Below are 22,547 nucleotides of genomic sequence, written 5' to 3'. Positions count from 1 at the left end.
AGAACAGTGTCTCTTGAAAACAAATGTTTCGTGTCCTTTGTTACAGTCATCTATATAACTCGGATTACACTGTAATTTTATTACTGCAGTACTCATCCTTTTTCCAGTAAATTCATTCTTCCTTTTAAGAGTTTGAACCCTTCTTTTTGGCCACTGCATCATGCACGGATAATAAAATTTCAACAAATAAACTGTTGACCCCTGTAGCCATCTGCATTTAATTAATACAGCAGTCTGAGACGTGGGATTGGTTGGCCGTGAAGAAAACTAAAAGTGAACCATATCCATCTGCTTATCACAGCAGTAGGCGTCTTGGAGTCACTGCAGCCAATCTGGTGTTTCAATGCAGAATTTGTGAAGCAAAATATATTTTTTCTTCTTCTTACTCTTTTTTCCTTTGTGATTTGGAGCATTTTGAGCTAAAAAAACAACCCAACATGGTTCACCTCACTGAGCACAAACATGCAACCATATGAAAACTCATCCAAACCCACGAACATGCTTACTGACACATTGTCCTTTGGGCTGTAAACCACGGGCTGCAGGCACAGACAAATATGCCATCTGCTATCCTTCTTTACTCCCCTAGCCTCAGTCAGTCTTCATTCTACCTCACTAGGTTTTAACTCTTCCCTTCTTTTCTTTTCTTCCATTTTTAACACTTGAACATCTCTAACACTCTCATATGTACAAGTTTTACTTTCTACCAGCATCATGTCTCTATTCTTGCCTCCTTGTCTTCTATGTCTCAGTTTGACAGCTCCGCATCATCACTCGATTTCTTTCCACTACATTTTGACTCCTCTCCACCTGAATCCCCTGGTCCACCATTTCGGGGCATCTCTCTTGCTTCCCTTTTTCTTTGCGTTTCACTCTATATCTTGTTCTCTTTTTTATCATGTCTCTTTCATCCTCTCCTCCTCCTTATTTTATATAATCCAAGCCAGTACATCCCACTCTGAAATCAAAGCCCATGCCTGTGTTCCTTCTAACTCCAAACTCACTGCTTACTGGAAGGACAGACAGGTCTTTGTCCGGTGCTTTAAAGAGGCGGAAATGCCTTCAATGACTGCAGATGTGGGGGACTTACAAAGCTATCTCTGTGTCACTATACCCTTCATCGTTTCTCTTTCATTTTCACTTTCCTCTCTTTTCTTTACATAAGCACAGTGATGAGGACAGATGACTTCACATGAGGTAAAGTCCCTCTGACGATGAGGAGGCATGCTGGAAGTGAGATGCAACACACACACAGATGCACATATTGTACACTCCTCTTGCAGCGCTAGACATTTATAAATCATGAGGCATCAAAAAAGGAAAAAAAAGGATCTTTGCACCAAGAGACACACACGTGAAAGTGTGTTTACTTAGGGTGTGCATACTTTCGAAAATGACAGGGTTTCCCTTTGCTTAAACGAGGTGCATTCAAAAATTAACATTTTAAAAATGTCCACTGGTATGGTGTCAACGGCCTAAACTAGTAACCTTTACATCCATAAAACACATCTCATGTTTCAGATTAACCCAGCAGAAAGAGTTAAAAACAACCAGACACACTAAAGATATCCATACAAAATCGAAATGTCTAGCCAAATGGTTAACGTTCATTTTTTGAGATGACGCGAGGAGCAGCTGACTTTTTCATCTCACAATCCTTTTCCCCCCCACCTAAACTGGCTGCAGTAGGATAAAACATGTTTCCAGGTTATGGCTTTCATCTGTCCGATCCATTAAAATCAGTGGACATGAAGGACTAGGGAGTCAGGACGTGGGTGGAGTAATGTACAGTATTGACAATCACACTGGGAGAGCACAAAAGAAAGAAAGAATGTGTGGATGATAAAGATATTTATGCAAATTGGAGTGGATCTGCAGACAATATCCGACACTGTCATGAGTTGAGGCCTTCATGCAGCTCCGGCCACAGTCTATCAGCAGCACACTGCAGGCAGAGGCAATACAGCCATAGAGCATCCCATCAGTTAATGGATGCTATTAAGCTTTTAAGTGATAGCATATAGTCTGGACCTTAACTTCCTTATATAAAGACAATATAGCCACTGGGGAAGGAAAAATAGCTGTATGAAACATCATTTTCTAATGATGACAATGATAGCAGGACTAATATTAATGATTTCATTATTTTATTCAAGATGGACAAATGCAGCTTAGAATTAACCTGTTAACATAGGTATTAGGCTATAACAAACAATTAACATCATCTTGCATCCTACAAGTCTGCATTATATTATTCATCAGTTGAATCCCACCAGGAGGCTGAGACATGAATGAAATCACCCTAAAATACCCAATGAAGGCGATGCCGGCTCCATCCCGGGACCGTTCAGTCAGTTAATGGATGGATGTATTTTCACACCTTTCCTGACTATAACTATGACAGTCTAATGTGCAGCTGGTGATGAAACCTCACACCCTAAAGTCTAATCAGTCACAGGGATAGCAGACAAACGCATGAACCAAAAAACTGCAGAATTTAACCCGTAACGCACCGGTCACATTTAGGGACCTGCGTCCGAACAGACGCACCGATGTGAGAGAAGAAAAATCAGCGCTCAGCAGCTCACCTTCCTTTAATTGGCCGGTCGGACGTGCGCTGCTGTCCGCGGAGGTGTCAGGGATGCTTTCAGGGGCGAAAATCTGCGTGAATGTCGCCTGTTTCTCCTCCGTCCTTCGTCTCCCTCCTCCCTCTCAACCTCACCCCCCTCAAGAGCAGCACTTCACGACTCGGGCTCAACATTTGGAAGATGTTCAGAATGAGTCGGGCTCGGGGCCACTCGTCTAGTGTCGGGAAACACCGGCCACCCCTCGCCCTTCACAAATCACCTGACAGTGAGGTGGGGTTTATTTAACGAGACTGGCAGTTCACAAACGATGCGGATAGATAAGTTCATCCCAATACAAAGTGTTTAGACAACAGTAGATGTGTATAAACTGCAGGGATGCTTTGATGCAATTACTTCAGCTTTGCATCATTTCCCCCAAAATAACACAAAATATGGTGGATGGGCAACTGAAAAACATAACTACAAGTTTAACCATACTATAAAATATACAGGGTGCTCATTAAGGAACTAACTTGAAATCTTGGCACTAAACTTTAAAATGTTGAGTTACCTGCACCTGTTCAGTACAACCCAAAATCCCACTAGAACCTCTTGAAGAACAGTTTTCAAGAAATAAATAAGAGTGACAGTGATGTCAGAGCTTATTTAATGACTTTTAAAAACTGACTGACTTTAAAGGAATAAGAGAGATTTTCTTCAGTCAAGATTCTTCATTGAGTCCCAAACCTCAAAAGAAGCACAATCTTTACAAATGCAGTTTTTTTCTCCATATTTCCATCTTTCATCTCCAATGACAGTTAATATTTTTCACAAGAGTAAGAAAAAAATCACAATAAAGTAATCTTACAGATAATGCATCAAAATATGCAAATGAAGTACACTGTTGTAAAAGTGAACACACATCCGGTTAAAGGTAATAAGAAATGATTTCATGTTTTCATTGCTAATAAAGACAGATATCATGATTTAGTACACATACAGTTTTGGTGTTAAGTTAATAGCAATTAGAAATTCAAAAAAAAAAAATAGTCACAAAGACTTACATCAGGTTCATGAAAGAAACAAAATATTACTTTTTTTTATCATAAGCACATGTGGTTGTGGAAGTAAAGGTTTATGCAAAAAAAAGGAAAAAGTGAACAGACAGCGGTCAAATGAATGGCAAGGACAAACGCCATAAGATATTGATGTAGAAGTAGCATCAGCAGTTAGGTGCATATATTGTGTCTCGTCCCTGAATGTAACGGGATTGGATGAAGCCTTAATGGAGTAGGTGGTGGTGCTGGTAAATGGAGATAGCAACAGACACACTGGTAGGTTCATGATTGCCTCAGTATGAAAAGCCACTAAGCGCTTCTTATCAGGACGGAATAAGCTTTCTCATCTACTGGCCATCGAAGCTTACAGATTTCAACACACCCATCGCTTCTACCGTTTAATGTTTTCCACATTTTTATCATATTTTTTATAACTCCCACTTCATGACTGGTTACTTGCCAAAATAGCTGATTGCATCAAAGCTCTTGCAAAGTGCAGAGAGTAGCAACAATTTAACAATCTCTTAATTCCTATTCCGCTTGTCATTGTTGTACAGAGCGAGGGGTAGAGCACAGGGGAGGAGCAGAGGGGAACGTGACATGGATGGTTAATGAGTAATTATTCCTCCTCACCCGTTTGCTTTAGTAACTTCAAAAACTAAATTTTCTTGGCAAAAGAATACACAAGAAAAAAAGATAAAGAGTGGAATTGTCAAGGCTGGAAACAATTGTGTCCTTTAATCCCTAAATTTCAATATCAGTCTTTTGACAACCAGGCTGCTGTGCATGTTAAATGAGATTTTAACATTAGACACTAACACTGTAAAATGACATGTACATACAAAAAGTACAAAATGCAAGTAAACATTAAACAATTTTGCTGCATATTGCTAATACATTCTCAAGTCTTTCATACAGACAGAACAACTAAGTCACTAGTGTTTCTACCGGTCTCTGATTTAAAAGGGAATCTATTTGTGATTGATAAACCCTGCCAGCGCAGATTTCATACGGTGACGCACAATTGCGCATGTTTTCACAAGCAGACCTGTCGATGCTATGTCTTCTTCCTGCCCCTCCCTCTGCCTCTGGCAGGTTGCAGGTTAGCTATAGGGCCAGAGAGCTTATGGGTCTGAAAGTCAAGTATCTGCTGGAGGATCCCTGTGAGAATGAACTCCACAGTGACGACTGGGAGAGACGCTAAGACAGCCGGGCCGCACAGCAACCAGTCGTCCTCACAGGAAATCACTACAGTCTGGGGCTAAGAAGGGAAGGAAGTTTTACAATTAAATTAAGATTTTTAAAGGTTTAAGATGGGATGACAGAGTATCACAATTTAATGGTAATCAAAGTGAGACATGAGTGACAAGGGCTCTTAATTTGACTCGTACCTTGTGTGTAGAAGGCATCTTGGGAAGAAATGTGGCTCCGCTGCATGAAATGATGTCTTTCATATGAACTGGCTCTGGCTTCACTGACTTTGTAACGTGGATCTCATATCCCTGAGAGACAGATAGATGGGGTATACAACATGTAAACAAATATGATTTCTCTCTATTTTTATTTAAAACCTTCGAGAAAGATTCAGAAAATCAATACAAGGCTTTATGGTATCAGACTAATATGTGATATCAAACTTTATCTTTTCTGCTTAGATGAAACAATACAGGCTTGAAGGAGTATGTAACAGAAATGGAAACATTGCCTGCTCTAATATGTGCTGGGCCCATGAAACATAATCAGCACATTAACAGTAAATGTCAAATCACTTCCCACAGGCTGCAGTGTAATGGTAAACAATCAACACGGTGCTCTTATATTGCACTGCGTCATCAAGTACAGACATGAGCCTGTGTAGTATCAAAGAGGCCGGGCTACAAGCCATGCAGGGACATAAACAGTCGAGGTGTTAAGATCTGTTATGAACCGAGAACGATTCAATATTACCCACCACACTTGTGCCATTTGCCATGGGAAATACCACACTGACATTCTCTCACTCGGAAAAAAAAAATTGAGCACAGATATAAATGGAATGAGTGAGTTAGAGTACCTGTAAGAGTGGCTGACTGCTGGCAACCCTCAGAGATTCCTGCAGGCAGAAATTGAACTTCTTTTCCTGCTCTGGATCATTCACAACGAAAGCACTGGGAGACAGGAAGCTCCCAGCTTTACCACTCTGACACAAAGAGAGGGGGAGGAGAGGAGTAGTGAGTGTCTCTGTATGTGTGTAGAATTTGTGTCTGTACTTCCACATTCATTTTTTTCAAAGAGAACAAAGTTTTTACCGCTAATATAGGGGCTAACCTTTTCCAGCCAGTGTGTGGTGACAATGGGGACTCCTTTAGCCACTGCACACAGGAACTTGACAGTCCTGCGCACCTTATCAGTGACCAGACAGTTCATGTCCGCCACGCCTTTAGCCATGCAGCCTCCTAAACGAGCTAGCACTCTCTCCCCTGCTTCATCCACGACCCCAGTGAACAGCACCTGAATGAATGACAAAATGTCTCAGGTCACACAGACAGGTTAACCCACAGGAGCCTAATTGGACAGATTCTGGTAACCTGTCATGTAAACTAGTTCAAATGAATCTGATTCTAGTCCACTTAACTTTCTAAAAGTTTTTTAGGCATTTATTAGACATATACAGTAGAGAATGAACAGAAAATATGTGAAAATGGCACTTAAAATGTGTTAATCATTATGGTTGATCAGCCTTCATATGCATCATTTTTCTGACAAAAATAACCTCAGTTTTACAAAGACAGACACAGACCTTGTAGGTCTGGCTGGCAGCTCGTAGTCGACCTCCAGCTGCCGGGGAAGATGAGGAAGAGCGAGGGGTCTTTGCCATAGGAGAGGAGTCCACAGGGGCCTGTCTTTTCCGGCTGGTTGGAGTCTGAGGCTACTCAATAGGAGAGGGGAGGGGAGGATGGGGGATAAAGAGAAAGAACCAAAATGGAGCAAGAATGAAGAAAGATGAGAATAAAAATGAGGTAAAGAATAAAAACAGTAGAAACAGTCTGTATGACCACTAAACCGCTTAAATCATTAGTGTATTAATGGTGATGCAGAGCAGGTTGTACTTCTCCTGTTGCTTATAGAGTGGGAGAAACCTAGAGAGTCCCTAAAGGTGATTGAAGTGCATTATGGTAGTTGGAAAGGCTGACTCAGAGAGAAATGCACGAGGGCCTTTGGCCAGGGTAAAAGCTTTCCTTCTCAAGGACAGACATTCCTGGATACCAATTATTAAGTACTCAGCTTTTCATTTTTTCTTACCTATGATGTATGCATGTGTGTATGTACCTTGATGTATTTTTTGTTTCAATCAAATATGAAACTACAATATTTCCAAAGCATATTGAAAACAAAGTTACCTCTGATGTCATATTTGCATCCTGGTTAGTGGAATTGACACTTTTTTCCTGCACCTCTTTCTTCTTTTTTTGGACCACTGATGTCCGGCCTCTGCCTCTCCTCTCAACCATCTCCTCCTCCATTTTCTCACTCTCATCTTTCACCTTCGCTTCAGGGGGGGCGTTCTTACTCCCCCGAACACTGGATGCTCTGCCTCTTCTTGTAGCTTGTGTGGTAGCCTCTTTTGCATCTCCCCCTGCTGCCTCGGCTGGTATCTCTACACTTTCACCTTTTACTGCTTTTTGGCTTCTTCCCGTGACAGTCCTTTTAGCCAGAAGTGAGTGTTCATTGGCACATCCTTCCTCATGACTTGTCTGGCCTTCCTTATCTGCAGCTGTAGGTTCAGGCTCATTGACATTAGCTCGTCTCTGCCCCCTAGTGGTACTAGGCTGCTGAGACTCTGCCTTCTCTTTATCACCATCATGAGAAACCTCATTGGAGGTCACCTCTGCTTTCCTGCTCTTCCTGCCTCTGGCTGTGGGTTTGGGAGCTGAACTCTGATCACTCTGACAACTTACAAGAGGAGTGGGCTCAGTCTCTGTTTTCCTCCCTCTTCCTCGCTGCCTGCTTCTTCTTCCTCTGTTCTGAGAGCTGGGAGTGCTGATGGAAATCTCAGAGTTGAGGGAGTTGGAGGAGTTGGACCTTGAAAGGATTCCTTGAGGAGAAACATCATTGCTGTCCTGTTCTGTTTGTCCCTGGCCAGATGGCTCTGCAGCCACTGTCCTCCTCCTGTTGTTGCCTCTTGGGAGGGGGGCCTGTACTGGCTCGCTGGTCCTCTTTGCTCCTCTACCTCGGCCTCGGCCTCTCCCTGTACTCCCCTGGGTGTTGACACTTAGAGCGGACCTCTCAGAGCTGACAGAGTTGGAAGAGTTGGAGCGAGATCTGGTCCTCCTTGCTGGAGCATCATCGCTGGGTGTTTTCACTTCTTCCTTGATTTCTTGTAGCTCCTTTCTTTGTTTTTCTTCTGCTTCCTTTTCTTGTTTTTCTTTTTCCAGTTTTTCTCTTTCTTCTCTTTCCTTTTCTTCTGTCTCCAGCCTTGCTTGGTGTTCTCGTTCTTTCCTCTCCCTCTCAAGTCTTTCTTGCTCTTCTGCTGCCCTCTTTGCTGTTTCTAATCTTTCATTTTCCTCTTGTTCCTTTCTTTCACTTTGTATTCTCTCATTCTCTTCTTTCTCTAATCGATCCTTTTCTTCTCTCTCTGCTTTTTCCCGCTCTAATCTCTCTTTTTCACTCTTCTCTTTTCTTTCTAATTGTTCTTTTTCCCTCTGTATCCTAGCAGCTCTTTCCCTTTCTTCTTCTTCTAGTCTTTCCCGATCTATTCTCTCATTTTCTGCTCTCTCCTGTTCAAGTCTTAACCTCTCTGCTTTTTCAGCTTGTAATCGTTCTTGTTCTTCCTTTTCTTGCCTTGTCCTTTCTGTTCTTTGCTGTTCTTCCCACTGTTGTCTCTCTGTTTCCTCATTGATCTTCCTCCTTTCCTCCTCTGTTTGTTCTCTCACTTGTTGTCTGGGCTCTGCAACATCTTTCTCCTCTCCCAACATCCCTTCTTGTTGTTGCTGCTGCTCATTTCTTTCAATATCAAGCTTTTCTTCTTCTTTCCCATCATCTCTCTGTTGCCTCAACGATGTTTTCCCTCTAGTCCTCTTAGGCTGCCCTACCTTCTCCTTTTCCTCGCTCTCATCAGGCCTGGATTTTTGCATCCTTCCTCTAGTACTTAGAAAAGCTTTATTCCCTCTTGTCTGTCTCCTGGGAGGTTCAGAACTTTCTGCCTGCTTCTCCTCTTCTCTTAATCTTGCCCTTGTTCCTCTTCTACTTGTAACGCTGATGCAACTGGTTCCAGCTTCAGATGGTCCCCCCTTTCCTCTCTGAGTTTGTGTGTCAGTATTTGTTCTCACTGGCTTAGATTCAACTGTAGATGCCTCCGAAATTGTGAGCGACTGGGTCTCTTCTTCCTCAAGCTGCAGTGGCTTTGCCTTTCTTTTTCGTTGACCTACAATAGACTCTTCACTTTCCACATCTTCACCTGTGAGCATGGCTTCGGTTCCATCGGCAGGAACAACAGACCCGGTGAGGGACTGTGTCTGCTCATCTTCCAGCTGCAGCGGCTTTGCTTTTCTTTTTTTTCGAGGACCTGGAATCGAGTCCTCATCATCACTTTCCTCATCTTCACATGTATCCATGGGCTGAGTTTCAGCAGCAGAGAGCTCAGAATTTAAGAGTGCCTGCGTCGCTTCTTCTTCAAGGTTCAGTTGCTTTGCGTTTCTTTTCCGTGAACTTTGAATCAAGTCTTCATCGTCACTTTCCTTATCTTCACATGTATCTATGGGCTGAGTTTCAACAGCAGAATAGTCAGGGCTAGTGAGGGGCTGCGTCTCGTCCTCAAGCTGCTGTGCTTTTCTTTTTTTTCGTGGACCTGGAATCGAGTCCTCATCGTCACTTTCCTCATTTCCACTTGTAGCTACGGAATGAGTTTCATCTGCACCTACATGCATTGGCTGGGTTTCAACAGCAGAATAGTCAGAACTAGTGATGGGCTGCGTCTCTTCTTCAAGCTGCTTTGGTTTTCTTTTTTTTCGTGGACCTGGAATCGAGTCCACATCATCACTTTCCTTATCATCACATGTATCTATGGGCTGAGTTTCAGCAGCAGAGCGCTCAGAATTTACAAGCATCTGCGTCTCTTCTTCTTCAAGTCGCAGTTGTTTCGCTTTTCTTTTCTGTGGACCTGGAATCGAGTCCTCATCATCACTTTCCTCATTTCCACTTGTAGCTACGGAATGAGTTTCATCTGCACCTACATGCATTGGCTGGGTTTCAACAGCAGAATAGTCCAAACTAGTGATGGGCTGCGTTTCTTCTTCAAGCTGCTTTGCTTTTCTTTTTCGTGGACCTGGAATCGAGTCCTCATCTTCACTTGTACATATGGGCTGAGTTTCAGCTATAGACAAAGCTCCACTCACAGGCATCTCCTCAGGTTGAGCTGCCATCCGGTGTACCACCATAACTTCTGTTTTAGAGGAAATGTGACTCACTGTTGCCAAACTCTCCTCTTCCCTATAGGCACACACTGGTTGGGTTTCAGCCATGGCAAGAGTAGATGAGGTGGGAAAGTCTAAAGGTAGAGTCTCAGCAGTAGTAAGGTTTTTTCTATCATCTTCCTCCGTTTCGTCCTCTGAATCATGGCAGGGCCCACAAATGTATGCCTGTGTTGGTTGTAGAGCCAAATCTAGCTGACCTTCCTTCTCAAATGTCACTGGACTTCTGGCAGGCTCCTCATCCCCTCCGTAGGCCTGGGTGGCCTCCAGGTTTGGATCATTCTCCAATGATGTTCTGTCTGAAGTTGAGGTGGCTGCATAAGCTTGGGTATCTTCCATATTCACACCTCCACCCACAGAGACAAACTCTTGGGTGCTCTCCATGGCCAGAGCTGCAGCCTGACACTGCAGGTGGCTGCTGTCAGACAATCCGAGCTGGAAAGACCCTCCTCTACTAGGTTGTCCATCTCTTTCATCGCCAGAAGACTCAAGACAAAACGCTTGGGTTGGGTCCATGGCATGGTCATTACGGGTCTGAAGAATAAAGGACTGTGTCTCAGCCACAACAAAGTCCTCATCTTGGCTGTCTGAGCAGGAAGACACTACAGGTCTTACAGCAGGGCCCACTGCACCTGGACGACAGAGAAGACAAATTAAAGATGTTTTATCCAAGGAAAACATTTAAAAAAGAATCCCTCTCTTTAAACACACAGAAAATCAGGAGTCATTCAACTATATTAAAAGGTAATTTACTCACGTCTAAATGGACCTGAAGAGGGGCTAAGGAAGGCCTGAGTTTCCATCTCTTCCACTTCTCCTGCTGAAACCATCCAAAAGTGAAATTCACAAAATGTAACTTGTGTTTAATTTTATGATTAAAAAAAAACCTTTACTAATGATCAAATATTGTGTTTTGAAATAATAACACAATATACAAGGAGTACATCATTCATTCCATTATGTTCTCATTTCAAGATTACCTGAAATTTGCACAGGAGTAGAGCAATTTTGCCATAGAGAACCCGGCAATCCAGATGTGTTTTGTCTGTGTAGGCTAGGGATCTGGTCCTCTCCTGCCTCTCCCAGGTCCGCCTCCTTATCCTCCACATCTGTATCACTGTCCAGTTTGAGGTCAGCTGGATTGTGCCCATCTCCAGCAGGGGGCACGCTGGGCTCATCCACATCTGTTTCTGCATCAGAATCTGACTGAGTGTCTGCTAACGTGGTATCGGGAGTGCCTGACAAAGCTGTGATATTAATGGGTATAACCAGAGGAGAATCCTCTTCTGCATCTGTGTCACTGTCACTTGTTCCTGCAGCTGCAATGGTGCATGAATCTGTAACAGCAGGCACAACCAATGGTTCATTAATAGCAGGGGCAGAGATCACCTCATCGTCTGTGTCACTGTCTATGTTCAGGCTGTGAGGAGCAGCAGGGGCAGATTCAGACCCAGTGGGCTTTAAACCTGTCCTAATGGGTGCTTCATCGACTTCAGAGCATGTGTTATTAGTTCCACATTCATTTTCCTCTTCCTCATCAACATCTGTGTCACTGTCTAGGTGGAAATCTTTTGGCTGCGTTAGAGGAGCAGAATCAGCTGTGTGTGCACTCAGTAAGGATGTGGGTTTTGCTTTTGCAGCAGTGTCTGACATATCAGCATCATCATCCACATCAGTGTCACTGTCCATTGTGATGCCCTCAGGCTGAGTAACTGGGACAGCATGAGGAGGTTTGGTATTGTCACCAGAGAAAAGCACAGATTTGGGACCTTTGTCAAAGGTATCTTCATCCTCATCAACATCTGTGTCGCTGTCCATGTGAAACTGGGCCGTGTTTGGTGGTTGATCAGCTTGTTGATTTGCATTCAAGGTCACAGGAGCCACAGAAGCCTCATTTTCCTCCTCTCCCTCCACATCAGTGTCACTGTCCATGTTAAATGCAGGGATCACATCTGTGGCGACTGCTCTTGTGGACAGAGGCATTTCCTCTTCTCTTGTAACACTGACAGTGTTTTCCTGCTTCACTAGCACATCTTGTCCACTCTCCTCAAGCAATCTCCCTCCTGGTGTTGCTCTTTCCTCCTCCCTCTCTCGCTCCTCTTCACTGTCGTCCACAATCGCAAATGTCTCTTTTTTCTTCAGCTGCTGTCGCCCGACATCTATGTCTGGCAGCTCCTTGCAGAAGCTGACGTGTGTGTACGGCCTATTTTTAGTGGAAGAGGACGGTGTGATGGGACTTTCATCCTCGCTGTAAAACAGTGGAAAATAATGTGCCAGGCATTATAGTTCAAATGTGCAATAATTAATAAACTGTATAGAAGCACATACCCAGAGAATTTTGTTATGTCTGTGTTATAAATAAACAAATGAATCAAAGCAATAAGTAAAAAGTTACTAACATACCTTTCAGGAACAATTTTGTTTGTGGGACTCAAGAATGTAGAGCAGGTGGGATTGGATTTATGAGAGTCAGAATCTGATACTGTAAAGGATAATAATGATGAACCCATAGAACATGATGATTAAAAAAACAAACAAAACAGAGATAAATATCTGTACGTTTACAAAATGTACATACCTTGAGGCTTGCGCCTTCCATCTTTTCGTCCCCCTCTTTCTCCATCTGAGTCTGAGTCAGATTCTGGGACCAGGGACCCCTGGGGCTGGGTCGGAGTTTGTTCGAAAGACAGGCAAGTGGTTCTGGCAGGAGTCTTCGTTGTTTCCTCTGGATCACGTAATGAAACCATGGCTGATGGGTTTGTACCTTCATTGACATATTTCTTACTGCCTGTACTTGTGTCACCTCCCTTTTCTCTCGAGGCATCTGGCAGCATGGCTTTTACCCCTGAATCTCTGCTCACAGGAGTCCTCATGTCCCCTTGAGAGGATACTGTGTCTACAGCACAACTCACATACTGACATGGGATGTCTGCCACCACCACACGGTCACCTTCACTAAGGGCGTAGCGTACATTTGGGGTCAGCTTTAAGCGGCCCTTGCGGGTCCCATTCATGCTCCCTAGGTCCCATACCAAAGCCTCCATATCCACTTCACTGTGACATCCTCTTCTCCTGTGGACAGAGATGCAGATGATGGCGTGCTGCTTTGATACGGAGGATGCTGGCAAAGGCAGGGTGCAGGTGTTGGGGTCACGACCAAGCACATTTTCCCCCGAAAACAGGGGCAACTCTGGGTGAAGAAAACATTTATCATAAGAAATACATAAACAAAGCCTGTTTATGCAAGTCAGAAACAAACACATAGATGTAATAATAGCAGGTTAACCACTCACCTGCTGCAGGGATGTGCTCATTCTTTAGGATGCGCAGTTTAGCCAGTGGTTGCCCCCTCTTATCTTTATTCTCCTCTTCATTTTCTTCTTCATCTGACTCCAAGATTGAGTCACTGATCATCTGAGTAGCATCCATTCTTCATACAGAGACAAGATGACACATAAAAACAGATAAGACTATTTATGATGTAATAGTAACATCCAATCACACCAATGTTAGCTTTGAAAACTTAGCCAGATGTGCGTTAAGTAGCATATATGTTACCACGGCAACTGCACGCAGCTAATGTCGCAATTCAACGTCATAACAAAACGTTGCCATGTTGTATATTTTCGTTTTCTTGTTAATGAAAACACTTCATTTCAACTTTTTTAAACTATTTGCTACAACTCATGACAACTGCCTTGCAAACCATAAAGGAAGTTGATGCGATTATGGGAGCAGATTGACTGTAATTCACCCAACTGCATTGTTCAAAGAAGCTCAGAAATATATTAGCAGTGCAGGGGTGGACTGTGATTGTTTTTAGGCTGCAGATTTTAAGGTAAACATTATACAGCACAACACTTACCTCTGCACCCCTTGTTCATTGGAGATCGTGCATGTATCCTCTTCCTGTGTAGAAATGACCACGCCCCTCAAGAGGCGTTTTAGCCACAAGCTATTGGTCAACGCAAACATCACTCAATCCAAGATGTGTAGTGATTGGTTATTTAAACCTCAATATGAATTTTAAAAAGTCTCTGATTGGACGAAAGATCCCCAACGCGCCAAAAGATACATATTTGCGACGCACACCCCTTAAGTCCCTGTAGGCTTTCTTTGTCAGCTGGTTTGTTTTGAAATTAAAATGTATTAATGGATATATGCAGCACTAAAGTACCCAAATCACCTGCCATAATAAGGTGGCTAATGTTTCACTGTCAGACTGTATTTACTTTATCACCATGTAAATGTATACATCTCAGATTTTCTGCACACTGCACATTTATTTTTATCTGTATATGAGGGTTATATTCTGTATGTAAATCTCAGAAACATTCACATGTATTAATCTCAGGAACTTCTGCAGATTGCACATTTATATTTATTATTTACACAAAGATCCAGTTAACTGTATATAGTATTTATTTTATTTCATCGTATTTTGTCCTATTTATTGTTGATTCTATTTTTAGTACACTTACACTGCTACTTTTTTCCTCTGTACTGCTGTTTCAATTAGAATTTCAATAAAGATACATCTTATCTTATCTTATCTTATCTTGGACCATGTGGCACTGCCTTGTGCTAAATGATGTATGCCTTCATGAATATGATCAATTAAATTACTACCTTGTGGGAGGAACAAGGGTTTATAAGATCCTTTATGCCCCTATAGAAAGTTAATTCTGCCACCAGCAACAGCCTGAGGTCTTCACTGACCTAACAAAGTTACATAACCACCTGTTATATCCAGCACCACTGTAAGGAATCTGAGAGTTATCTTTGATCCGGATATGTCCTTCAACCCCCACATAAAACACATTTCAAGGACTGCCTTTTTCACCTATGCATTATCTCAAAAAGATGCACAAAAACAAGTCTATACATTTGATACTGCTAGGCTGGATTATTGCAATTCCTTAATATCAGGCTGTTTTAACAGGACATTTCTCCCATTTTAGCTTCTCTGCGCTGGAGCCCTGTAAAATCTACAGCAGAATTTTAAATCCTTCAGGAGACTTCCCATGATGCACTGAGCTCCTCTCTCCTTCTCACCCTCTCAATCAGTTACCCTGGCAACATACTCAGTGAATCTAACCTGCTCACTGGCAGGTTTTCTTCAACTAACCCTGAGTTTCTCTTCTATTTTAGCTGAAACCTGCAGACTGAAGGAGGTGTCAGACATGGTGTGTCCTTTTCTTAAAGTTAATATTGAATCAAAAATATCTGTCAGAGGGTGATCAGACCCCTCTGGGATGTTTTATCATTCTCTGATGATTTTCTGTTTGAGTGTTTCCGTTTTTCTGTACAATCTATCATTTATCTGAACAATATTCTCAGCCCTCGTATCGTCTGTAGAACACATCGTGGACATTTTCTCAGTATGGAACAAATTCTTTGTGTTGCACTTTGCGTTTTTTTTGTTGCCAATGGCACTTTTAAATGTAACATCGCTGACGCTGAGCATGTTTCCAAGGCAACCCCCTGTGGGGCTGTCAGAAATAAAACACTTGAAGGGTCTTGGTAGCCAGGTGGCTACTGAGCATGCCTCATAGTAATAGTGTACCTGGTTCGATTCCAGCGAGGGACTTTTGCTGCAGGTCATTCCCCTCTCTCTCACTGTTTCCTGTTGGCCTCTAGCTATACCAGCTACTGTTAAATTAAGGTGAAAGTGCCCAAACATAAATCTTTTAACAAAAGATTGTGACTCTTGCACTGTGATTCTTGCACTGAAACGTATACTGCACACTTTTGTAGTTGTGTATAAAGGTATTTATGTGTTGCTTTCAAATAGACAATATTAAATACTTTTTGCTTAGAAGATTTCACTAACTACTTAAATATATCACATATTGAATGTAGCCCCTGAATGCTGTTTAATGAGGTAGGGCAGGCTAAACAACATCACAGTTGCTTGTAATGAAAATATACCTTACTTGTTTGAGCTAGATTTTTATATTTCATCATCAGTTGCTGCCAAGTAGGCCTACGTTTTGTACCTGTTGGGGTCTGCATGAATATTAAATGCGCTGCGCACACACATACACAGAATATAAATGTTGAATAAGTGGATCACTCAAGACAAAACGTTTCTTTTTTTCATTAATACTCACACATTGACTCGGTTAGTAATTTTCTGTCACGCCAGCTCTGTCGCCAACTCTGAGTTTCCCATCTCTGAGACAACTCAGAGTTCAGTGTTAGATTAAGTTTGTTGAGCCTGCTTCCTGAAACAGGCCCTTGCTCTATGTGAAAAGTGCCCTGAGATTATGTTTGTTTTGATTTGGCAGTATATAAATTAAATGTAACTGGATTTAATTGTTTGGTTCTCCTGCTAAGCTGATTAGTTCAAGAAAACAGCATGAGAAAGATCCTAAATTTTCTATATTCTATATACTTTCCAATTTTAATATTTCCCAAAATAAACAGATACAATTTTGATTGGTCTGAATACATGGAGTGAAAGTTTAGAAAAGAAATGCCTTGCTGCACTTTCTTCTTGTTCATCATCATGAATATATGTAGTGAGGTTTGACACGCACCCAGCCCTGGGATAGTAATGTAATATGGCCAGAATCCCATGTATTGTAATTGGCTGTGCGCCCTTAACAATCACAATGCATGCAAAGTGGTTGAGTAGAAACATATCTGTTGTTACACATAATTTAATATTCCAATAATATTTGGTAACCATGTGTGGTCTACTGCATGTCTGTTTTTAAGGAAACTATGTGTTCATATGTAACAAAAATGCCATGACACAGTTATTTTTCATAGCTGTAGGAAATAGCACATGAATGCACCAGTACCCTCTACTACAGAAACTGCTGACTGAAATGTAATAGCTGGATTGTAGTTGGTTTCTTATCAGACAACACAGAGTCATTTATATGCAAGCATTAATAACAAAGAACACAAGTTTTAATTTGGCAACTTTATTTGAAATGAATGACAAGAGGTATCTAATGTACTCTAAGGTTTGATTCTAGTAATACTGACACTATGTTTGTTCCTTGCTTACTTTTTGATCATTTTCCATAATGGCATGTGTTGACCATCACAGCTTTATCTTCAAGCATCATCTTCTGCCTCCTCCTCAAATTCACCCTCTTCCTCAGCAGTGGCATCCTGGTACTGCTGGTATTCAGACACCAGATCATTCATGTTGCTCTCAGCTTCAGTGAACTCCATCTCATCCATACCTTCACCTGTGTACCAATGCAAGAAGGCTTTACGACGGAACATGGCTGTGAACTGCTCAGAGATGCGCTTGAACAGCTCCTGGATAGCTGTGCTGTTGCCAATGAAAGTGACAGCCATCTTAAGGCCACGGGGTGGAATGTCACACACGGCTGTCTTCACATTGTTGGGGATCCATTCGACGAAATAGCTGCTGTTCTTGTTCTGGACATTGAGCATCTGTTCATCAACCTCCTTCATGGACATGCGCCCACGGAACACAGCAGCGACGGTCAGATAGCGGCCGTGACGAGGGTCGCATGCAGCCATCATATTCTTGGCATCGAACACCTGCTGGGTGAGCTCGGGAACTGTGAGGGCACGGTATTGCTGGCTGCCCCTGCTGGTCAGGGGGGCAAAGCCGGGCATGAAAAAGTGCAAACGTGGGAAAGGCACCATGTTGACAGCCAGTTTGCGGAGGTCAGCGTTGAGCTGCCCTGGGAAGCGCAGGCAGGTGGTGACTCCGCTCATGGTGGCAGACACCAGGTGGTTAAGGTCTCCGTAGGTGGGTGTGGTGAGTTTGAGAGTACGGAAGCAGATGTCATACAGAGCTTCATTGTCAATGCAGTAGGTTTCATCTGTGTTCTCCACAAGCTGGTGGACTGATAGAGTGGCATTGTAAGGCTCAACCACTGTGTCTGACACCTGAGGTAAAAAAAACACATAGAACAAAACCTTTCTTCAGCCTTATGATCTAAAATTACATATAAAAAGCTCTCATGTTCAATCACAAGGGTATCATACCTTGGGGGAAGGCACCACACTGAAGGTATTCATGATTCGGTCAGGGTACTCTTCACGGATTTTGCTGATGAGCAGTGTTCCCATACCAGATCCAGTTCCACCACCAAGAGAATGGGTGAGCTGGAAGCCCTGTAGGCAGTCACAGCTCTCTGACTCTTTACGGACCACATCCAGGACTGAGTCTACCAACTCAGCACCCTCTGTGTAGTGACCCTTAGCCCAGTTGTTTCCAGCACCGCTCTGACCTGGAGGGGAAGCAGTGACATACAGGTGAGCCATGCTTTTCTGTGTTCATAAAAGACTTGAGTCATTCAGTAACATGAGAAAACAGGTTTATTCCACCCACCAAATACAAAGTTGTCAGGCCTGAAGATCTGCCCGAAGGGTCCGGACCTCACAGAGTCCATGGTGCCAGGCTCCAAGTCCACCAGAATGGCGCGGGGCACATATTTGCCTCCTTCACAAGAAAGTAAATTAGCAAAGACAAGGAATATGTTGTTTACTGCTGTATATCTGAAATATATTCAAATAAAAGTGTCCTTCATGTGTGTATCAATCAATTATTAGATTAGTGTATCTACATCTACCTCATGTAACATATGCAATAAGTGCAAAATGTGCAATAGACTGTGAATGTGTGTGTGTGTGTGTGTGTGTAAATAGCTCTTGAAGTATTTTATTGTTTTTATGTATAATATTTATTTTGGGAAGAGATCCTGAACCAATCTCGTTGTTACACCTGTGTACAATGACAATAAAGGATATTCTATTCTATTCTATTCTATTCTAGATAGGTAGCTTACCTGTTGCCTCATTGTAGTAAACACTGATCCTGTCCAGCTGCAGGTCACTGTCTCCGTGGTAAGTCCCTGTAGGATCAATGCCGTGCTCATCGCTGATAACTTCCCAGAACTGAAGACACAAAATGGAAGATATCACATGACAGTCACTTGCAATGAAAGTACACATATACCCATTAGCACTGCGGTTTATAGAAGTCGGAGCTTAAAATGAGAAAAACAGGAGTGGGTTTGTGTTTTTGGATTCTGATGAAAATGACTGGATTTTTTCCCCTTCTCACCAAGCCATATCTTAACCCATTTATTACAATGCAGCTGTTATTATTTCCATAGTAATAGACTGATGACTGAGCAGAATGCAGTTCTTTCACATTTTAAATGCAAAGGAGGAAAGCACAAAGGAGCCACAGATCCCTCCATGTGCAGAACTAAAACTACACTACACTGAAGAAGCAGATTGTCTTCAGATCTGTATTCATGTCTTGTTCACTCTTTAAAGACCACACTTGGATTTTTAAGAGTTTGCCTGCGCATTAAATCTCATAAGCAGGCGTAATGCAAGCAGAAATTTGCATGTACATATAAGACCTTCCAACTTATTTTTTCCCTTTTGTTTGGGTCGTATACAACCTCTGATTTTCTCCTAACAGCAGCAATAGGAGGATTTACAGTAATCTGGATAAGCGGGCTGTATTGCAGCTCAGTACTTAAGAGATTGGGAGTCATCTGTGGACTGAATATCATGTAATTTAAATAAGACCATGTAAGGCAAAAAATGACCAAGTGACCTTAATATGGGAGGGATTGCAGTACAAAAGCACAAAGAGTAGAACGAGTTGATAAGGAGCAACAGAGAAAATTTGAAATTTGACAGTGACACGATAGATAGCTATCAGTAAGGGCAGAAAATAATCATAGTGAAAGAATGAGGACAATAAGCATGAAAGATATGCCACACCCTGACCCAATTCACCACAATGTAGCCCTTCAGCGGTTCTGTCAATCATATCCACTGGACATCTGAGTCAATGAGTCCTTGGGGAATGGAAACAAATGAGGATCTTTACTGCAAGGCCACAAGTAGTTATTTTAACATCATAATGGGAAGACACAAAGACAAAAAGGGCATTGGGCAATCAAAAAAGGGAGATGTATATGTAAGCTTTCTGCACAAACTGTGATGTATGGATTTATTTACTGCAGATGGCATTCTCTGCAATAATGCAGTTAAATGTAAGAATGTAACTGTTGTTATGTGTAGTATATGTTTTATACAGCTGCTGTGCAACCAAGACATTGCCAGCAATTGCACATTAAGTCAATTGAGAACCCAGTGACTTCACCCACTGTGCATCAGCTGTTTCCTCCATTCCTCCCCCACCCAACCCCTAATTTGGTTAGGAGAGGACAGACTTTGATTACAAAGACAGGCCTAGCTTTATTGGACATTAAAATCGCAGTCAGCAGAGCATCACAGCCGTAATGATGCATCCTATATTATATGGACCATTGTTAATGAGGTCTCCAAACTATTGTTGAAGACCAGGGCAAGATTACTGTGTGTGATGAAGTCCTATTTAAACATATGCTGCCTGTAGCAAATGATCAGTTGTAAAACAAAAGGAAATAATAAGACAGCATTAATAATGGGCCAAGAGGATGTGGACTATAGCAGACTGCAGTTGTTAGGCTACTGTAAGACTGGGTGGGTGGTAAATTGATGCGAGCCAGACTATGTGGCCCTTGTATGCAGAATGGTACTGAATGCATGAACATTAGAAATAAAATGACAAAAGAAATGAACGGATGTATTTCATTGTTCAAATCACTGATGATTTACCTAATAAAATGCACTTTATCAGTCTTTTTAAAAGGAGAAAGTCTTTCTTTGCATATTATACATGCCACACCCATGCCACAGATCCTATTTCTCACCAGCTGGAACAGCACAGTCTGCATCTACAGCCTGCAGGAATAAAATCTAATCGATGTTGGCTATTGATCCATCATTTGAGTGGAAAAAAAATAACCAGGCCTTTTCATCCCAGCTCCCACTCATTGTCTGAAATACCAGTCATCTCTGCCTGTGCCAGACAAAGGGGCCATAGGCGTGCACAAGACACTGAAGGGCTCTGACAAGTGAAGAATAGACAGATTTTTCCCCCTCCTTCTTCGTCTTCTTCTTCTGCCCAGACAATGTCTTGAGGTCTGCTGAATCTGCAGTGTTGAGACGCAGAGACACGCCCGGTGTTGTGTGAACAAAAACCCGTCGAGACACAAGAGCCCCGTTATAACGTTATTTCAATGGGACCACGGTCCGCTGCTCCACACCCACCCACCAGTTACCGCAGTGCACAATATTCAGACAGAAAAGCACAAAAATGAACACAGCAATAACTATATTACAATTAACCTTTACACAATGTCTGGTTTATATTCATCTTAAACTGTTGCGTTTGATAAACTACATAAAACTATAATGTGAACGATTTATTTATTTAATTATGCACACAAGTGAGTCCTTTGTCTTTATAAGCCTATATATCATCTGCTAGATAAAGTTTTGTTTTTAAAATAGGACTGTCTCCTGCATAATCTATCTTTATCCACAATGAGAATCAAACTGATTTATTTTAAATCAATTAATACATTCTCAATACTTTGTTTTCTTACCTTGGCACCAATCTGGTTACCGCACTGGCCGGCCTGGATGTGCACAATCTCCCTCATTGTGGATACGAAAGTTGTAAAAGACGAGCAGGAGCAACACTTGGACAGCAAGAGGAGCCGACCACAGACTTCAGCCTAAGTGCCGGACAATGGATTTATAACCTTGGAGGTTTTCCAGAACGAGACTGGGGCCGGGAAGCAGGCGTGGCTAGACCCAGACCCAGCTGCTATGCGTGGGGATTGGCTGAGAGGACTGATCCGGGAGTCGAGAGGAGGGGCCAGCTGCACACAGGGAGTGGAAATGAGATGGAGAGATTGACCAGATGTTTTACCAGCTGGTGTCCAGAAACACCCAGTTAGACGTCTTTAGTTCTTTATGTTTCAGATAAAAATGTAATCAGACGAGAAAAACTAATCGGTAGTTTTAAATTACTGCCAGATGACACACATTTCAGTCACAACAGCCAGAGACAAGATGTAGACATGCAGCTGAAGCGCTGTACTGCTGCTCTTAGCATTGCATTTCGTTGGAGGTAATTTGATTAGCTAATGTCTATCTATTATATTCCCAGAAGAAATGAGCTGACACAGCATTGAATTAGAGTCAGTAACATATATAATTTATGAAGCCGCTTAAAAGTTACCCATTACAGTTTCAAGATCACCTTCCCTGAATTAATACCATACTGGTGGTGCAATAGAGTTGTATTACTACTGCTGTTAGTTAGCTACAACTCTCTTCAGAGCATTTATTCTCACTTTTTGTTGAAAATAGTTAAGCCATGAATGCAGATGCAGGGTTGAAAGTTAAAACTCAGAATACCAGCCAGACAAGGCCTCTTAGTGCTGGAAGGAGCCTTGAGTAACCGCACTCATGCTGACTCATCCTCAAAGACACATGATACAAAATCTTTGATCCAGGAACACACCACCCCTGTGACTCAGAGCCTGATGTGATGACTGATGCCTGGTCAATCAGGGGGAACAGGATAGGTGACCCAGGCCCCTGTTCCCAGTCCA

At 42.4% G+C, this 22,547-nt stretch overlaps 2 protein-coding genes across 2 annotated transcripts; both read right to left on the bottom strand.

Annotated features, from left to right (window-relative positions):
- Window positions 1–3,260: 3,260 nt before the first annotated feature.
- mdc1 (mediator of DNA damage checkpoint 1) lies at window positions 3,261–13,503 on the bottom strand. Its single transcript, XM_062421735.1, has 11 exons — window positions 13,368–13,503; window positions 12,653–13,264; window positions 12,478–12,556; window positions 11,055–12,322; window positions 10,832–10,894; window positions 7,006–10,706; window positions 6,405–6,533; window positions 5,933–6,115; window positions 5,679–5,804; window positions 5,017–5,127; window positions 3,261–4,886 (listed from the first exon to the last, which is right to left on the bottom strand). Exons 1-11 carry the CDS (start codon window positions 13,501–13,503, stop codon window positions 4,683–4,685), a joined length of 6,612 nt encoding a protein of 2,203 aa, XP_062277719.1. The 3' UTR covers window positions 3,261–4,682.
- A 3,534-nt stretch (window positions 13,504–17,037) lies between these two features.
- tubb5 (tubulin, beta 5) lies at window positions 17,038–21,625 on the bottom strand. The gene is made up of 5 exons (XM_062421912.1): window positions 21,531–21,625; window positions 18,861–18,969; window positions 18,404–18,514; window positions 18,058–18,302; window positions 17,038–17,958 (listed from the first exon to the last, which is right to left on the bottom strand). Exons 1-5 carry the CDS (start codon window positions 21,585–21,587, stop codon window positions 17,146–17,148), a joined length of 1,335 nt encoding a protein of 444 aa, XP_062277896.1. The 5' UTR covers window positions 21,588–21,625; the 3' UTR covers window positions 17,038–17,145.
- Between the last annotated feature and the right edge of the window lie 922 nt (window positions 21,626–22,547).

Source organism: Scomber scombrus, chromosome 7 (assembly GCF_963691925.1).
Source record: "Scomber scombrus chromosome 7, fScoSco1.1, whole genome shotgun sequence".
NCBI lineage: Eukaryota > Metazoa > Chordata > Actinopteri > Scombriformes > Scombridae > Scomber > Scomber scombrus.
Note: the sequence above shows the minus strand (reverse complement) of the source record. Positions and strands in the feature narration are given on the sequence as shown.

Excerpts from the sequence above, each read along its gene's own strand:
- tubb5 (XM_062421912.1), bottom strand. The coding sequence starts at position 21,587 with ATGAGGGAGATTGTGCACATCCAGGCCGGCCAGTGCGGTAACCAGATT. Across the intron at positions 18,970-21,530 it reads GTAACCAGATTGGTGCCAAG|TTCTGGGAAGTTATCAGCGA; the intron begins GTAAGAAAACAA and ends TTGTGTCTTCAG. Across the intron at positions 18,515-18,860 it reads TTACTACAATGAGGCAACAG|GAGGCAAATATGTGCCCCGC; the intron begins GTAAGCTACCTA and ends TTTCTTGTGAAG.
- mdc1 (XM_062421735.1), bottom strand. The coding sequence starts at position 13,503 with ATGGATGCTACTCAGATGATCAGTGACTCAATCTTGGAGTCAGATGAA. Across the intron at positions 12,323-12,477 it reads AACAAAATTGTTCCTGAAAG|CGAGGATGAAAGTCCCATCA; the intron begins GTATGTTAGTAA and ends ACTGTTTTACAG. Across the intron at positions 6,116-6,404 it reads CTGCCAGCCAGACCTACAAG|GTGCTGTTCACTGGGGTCGT; the intron begins GTCTGTGTCTGT and ends TCATTCATTCAG.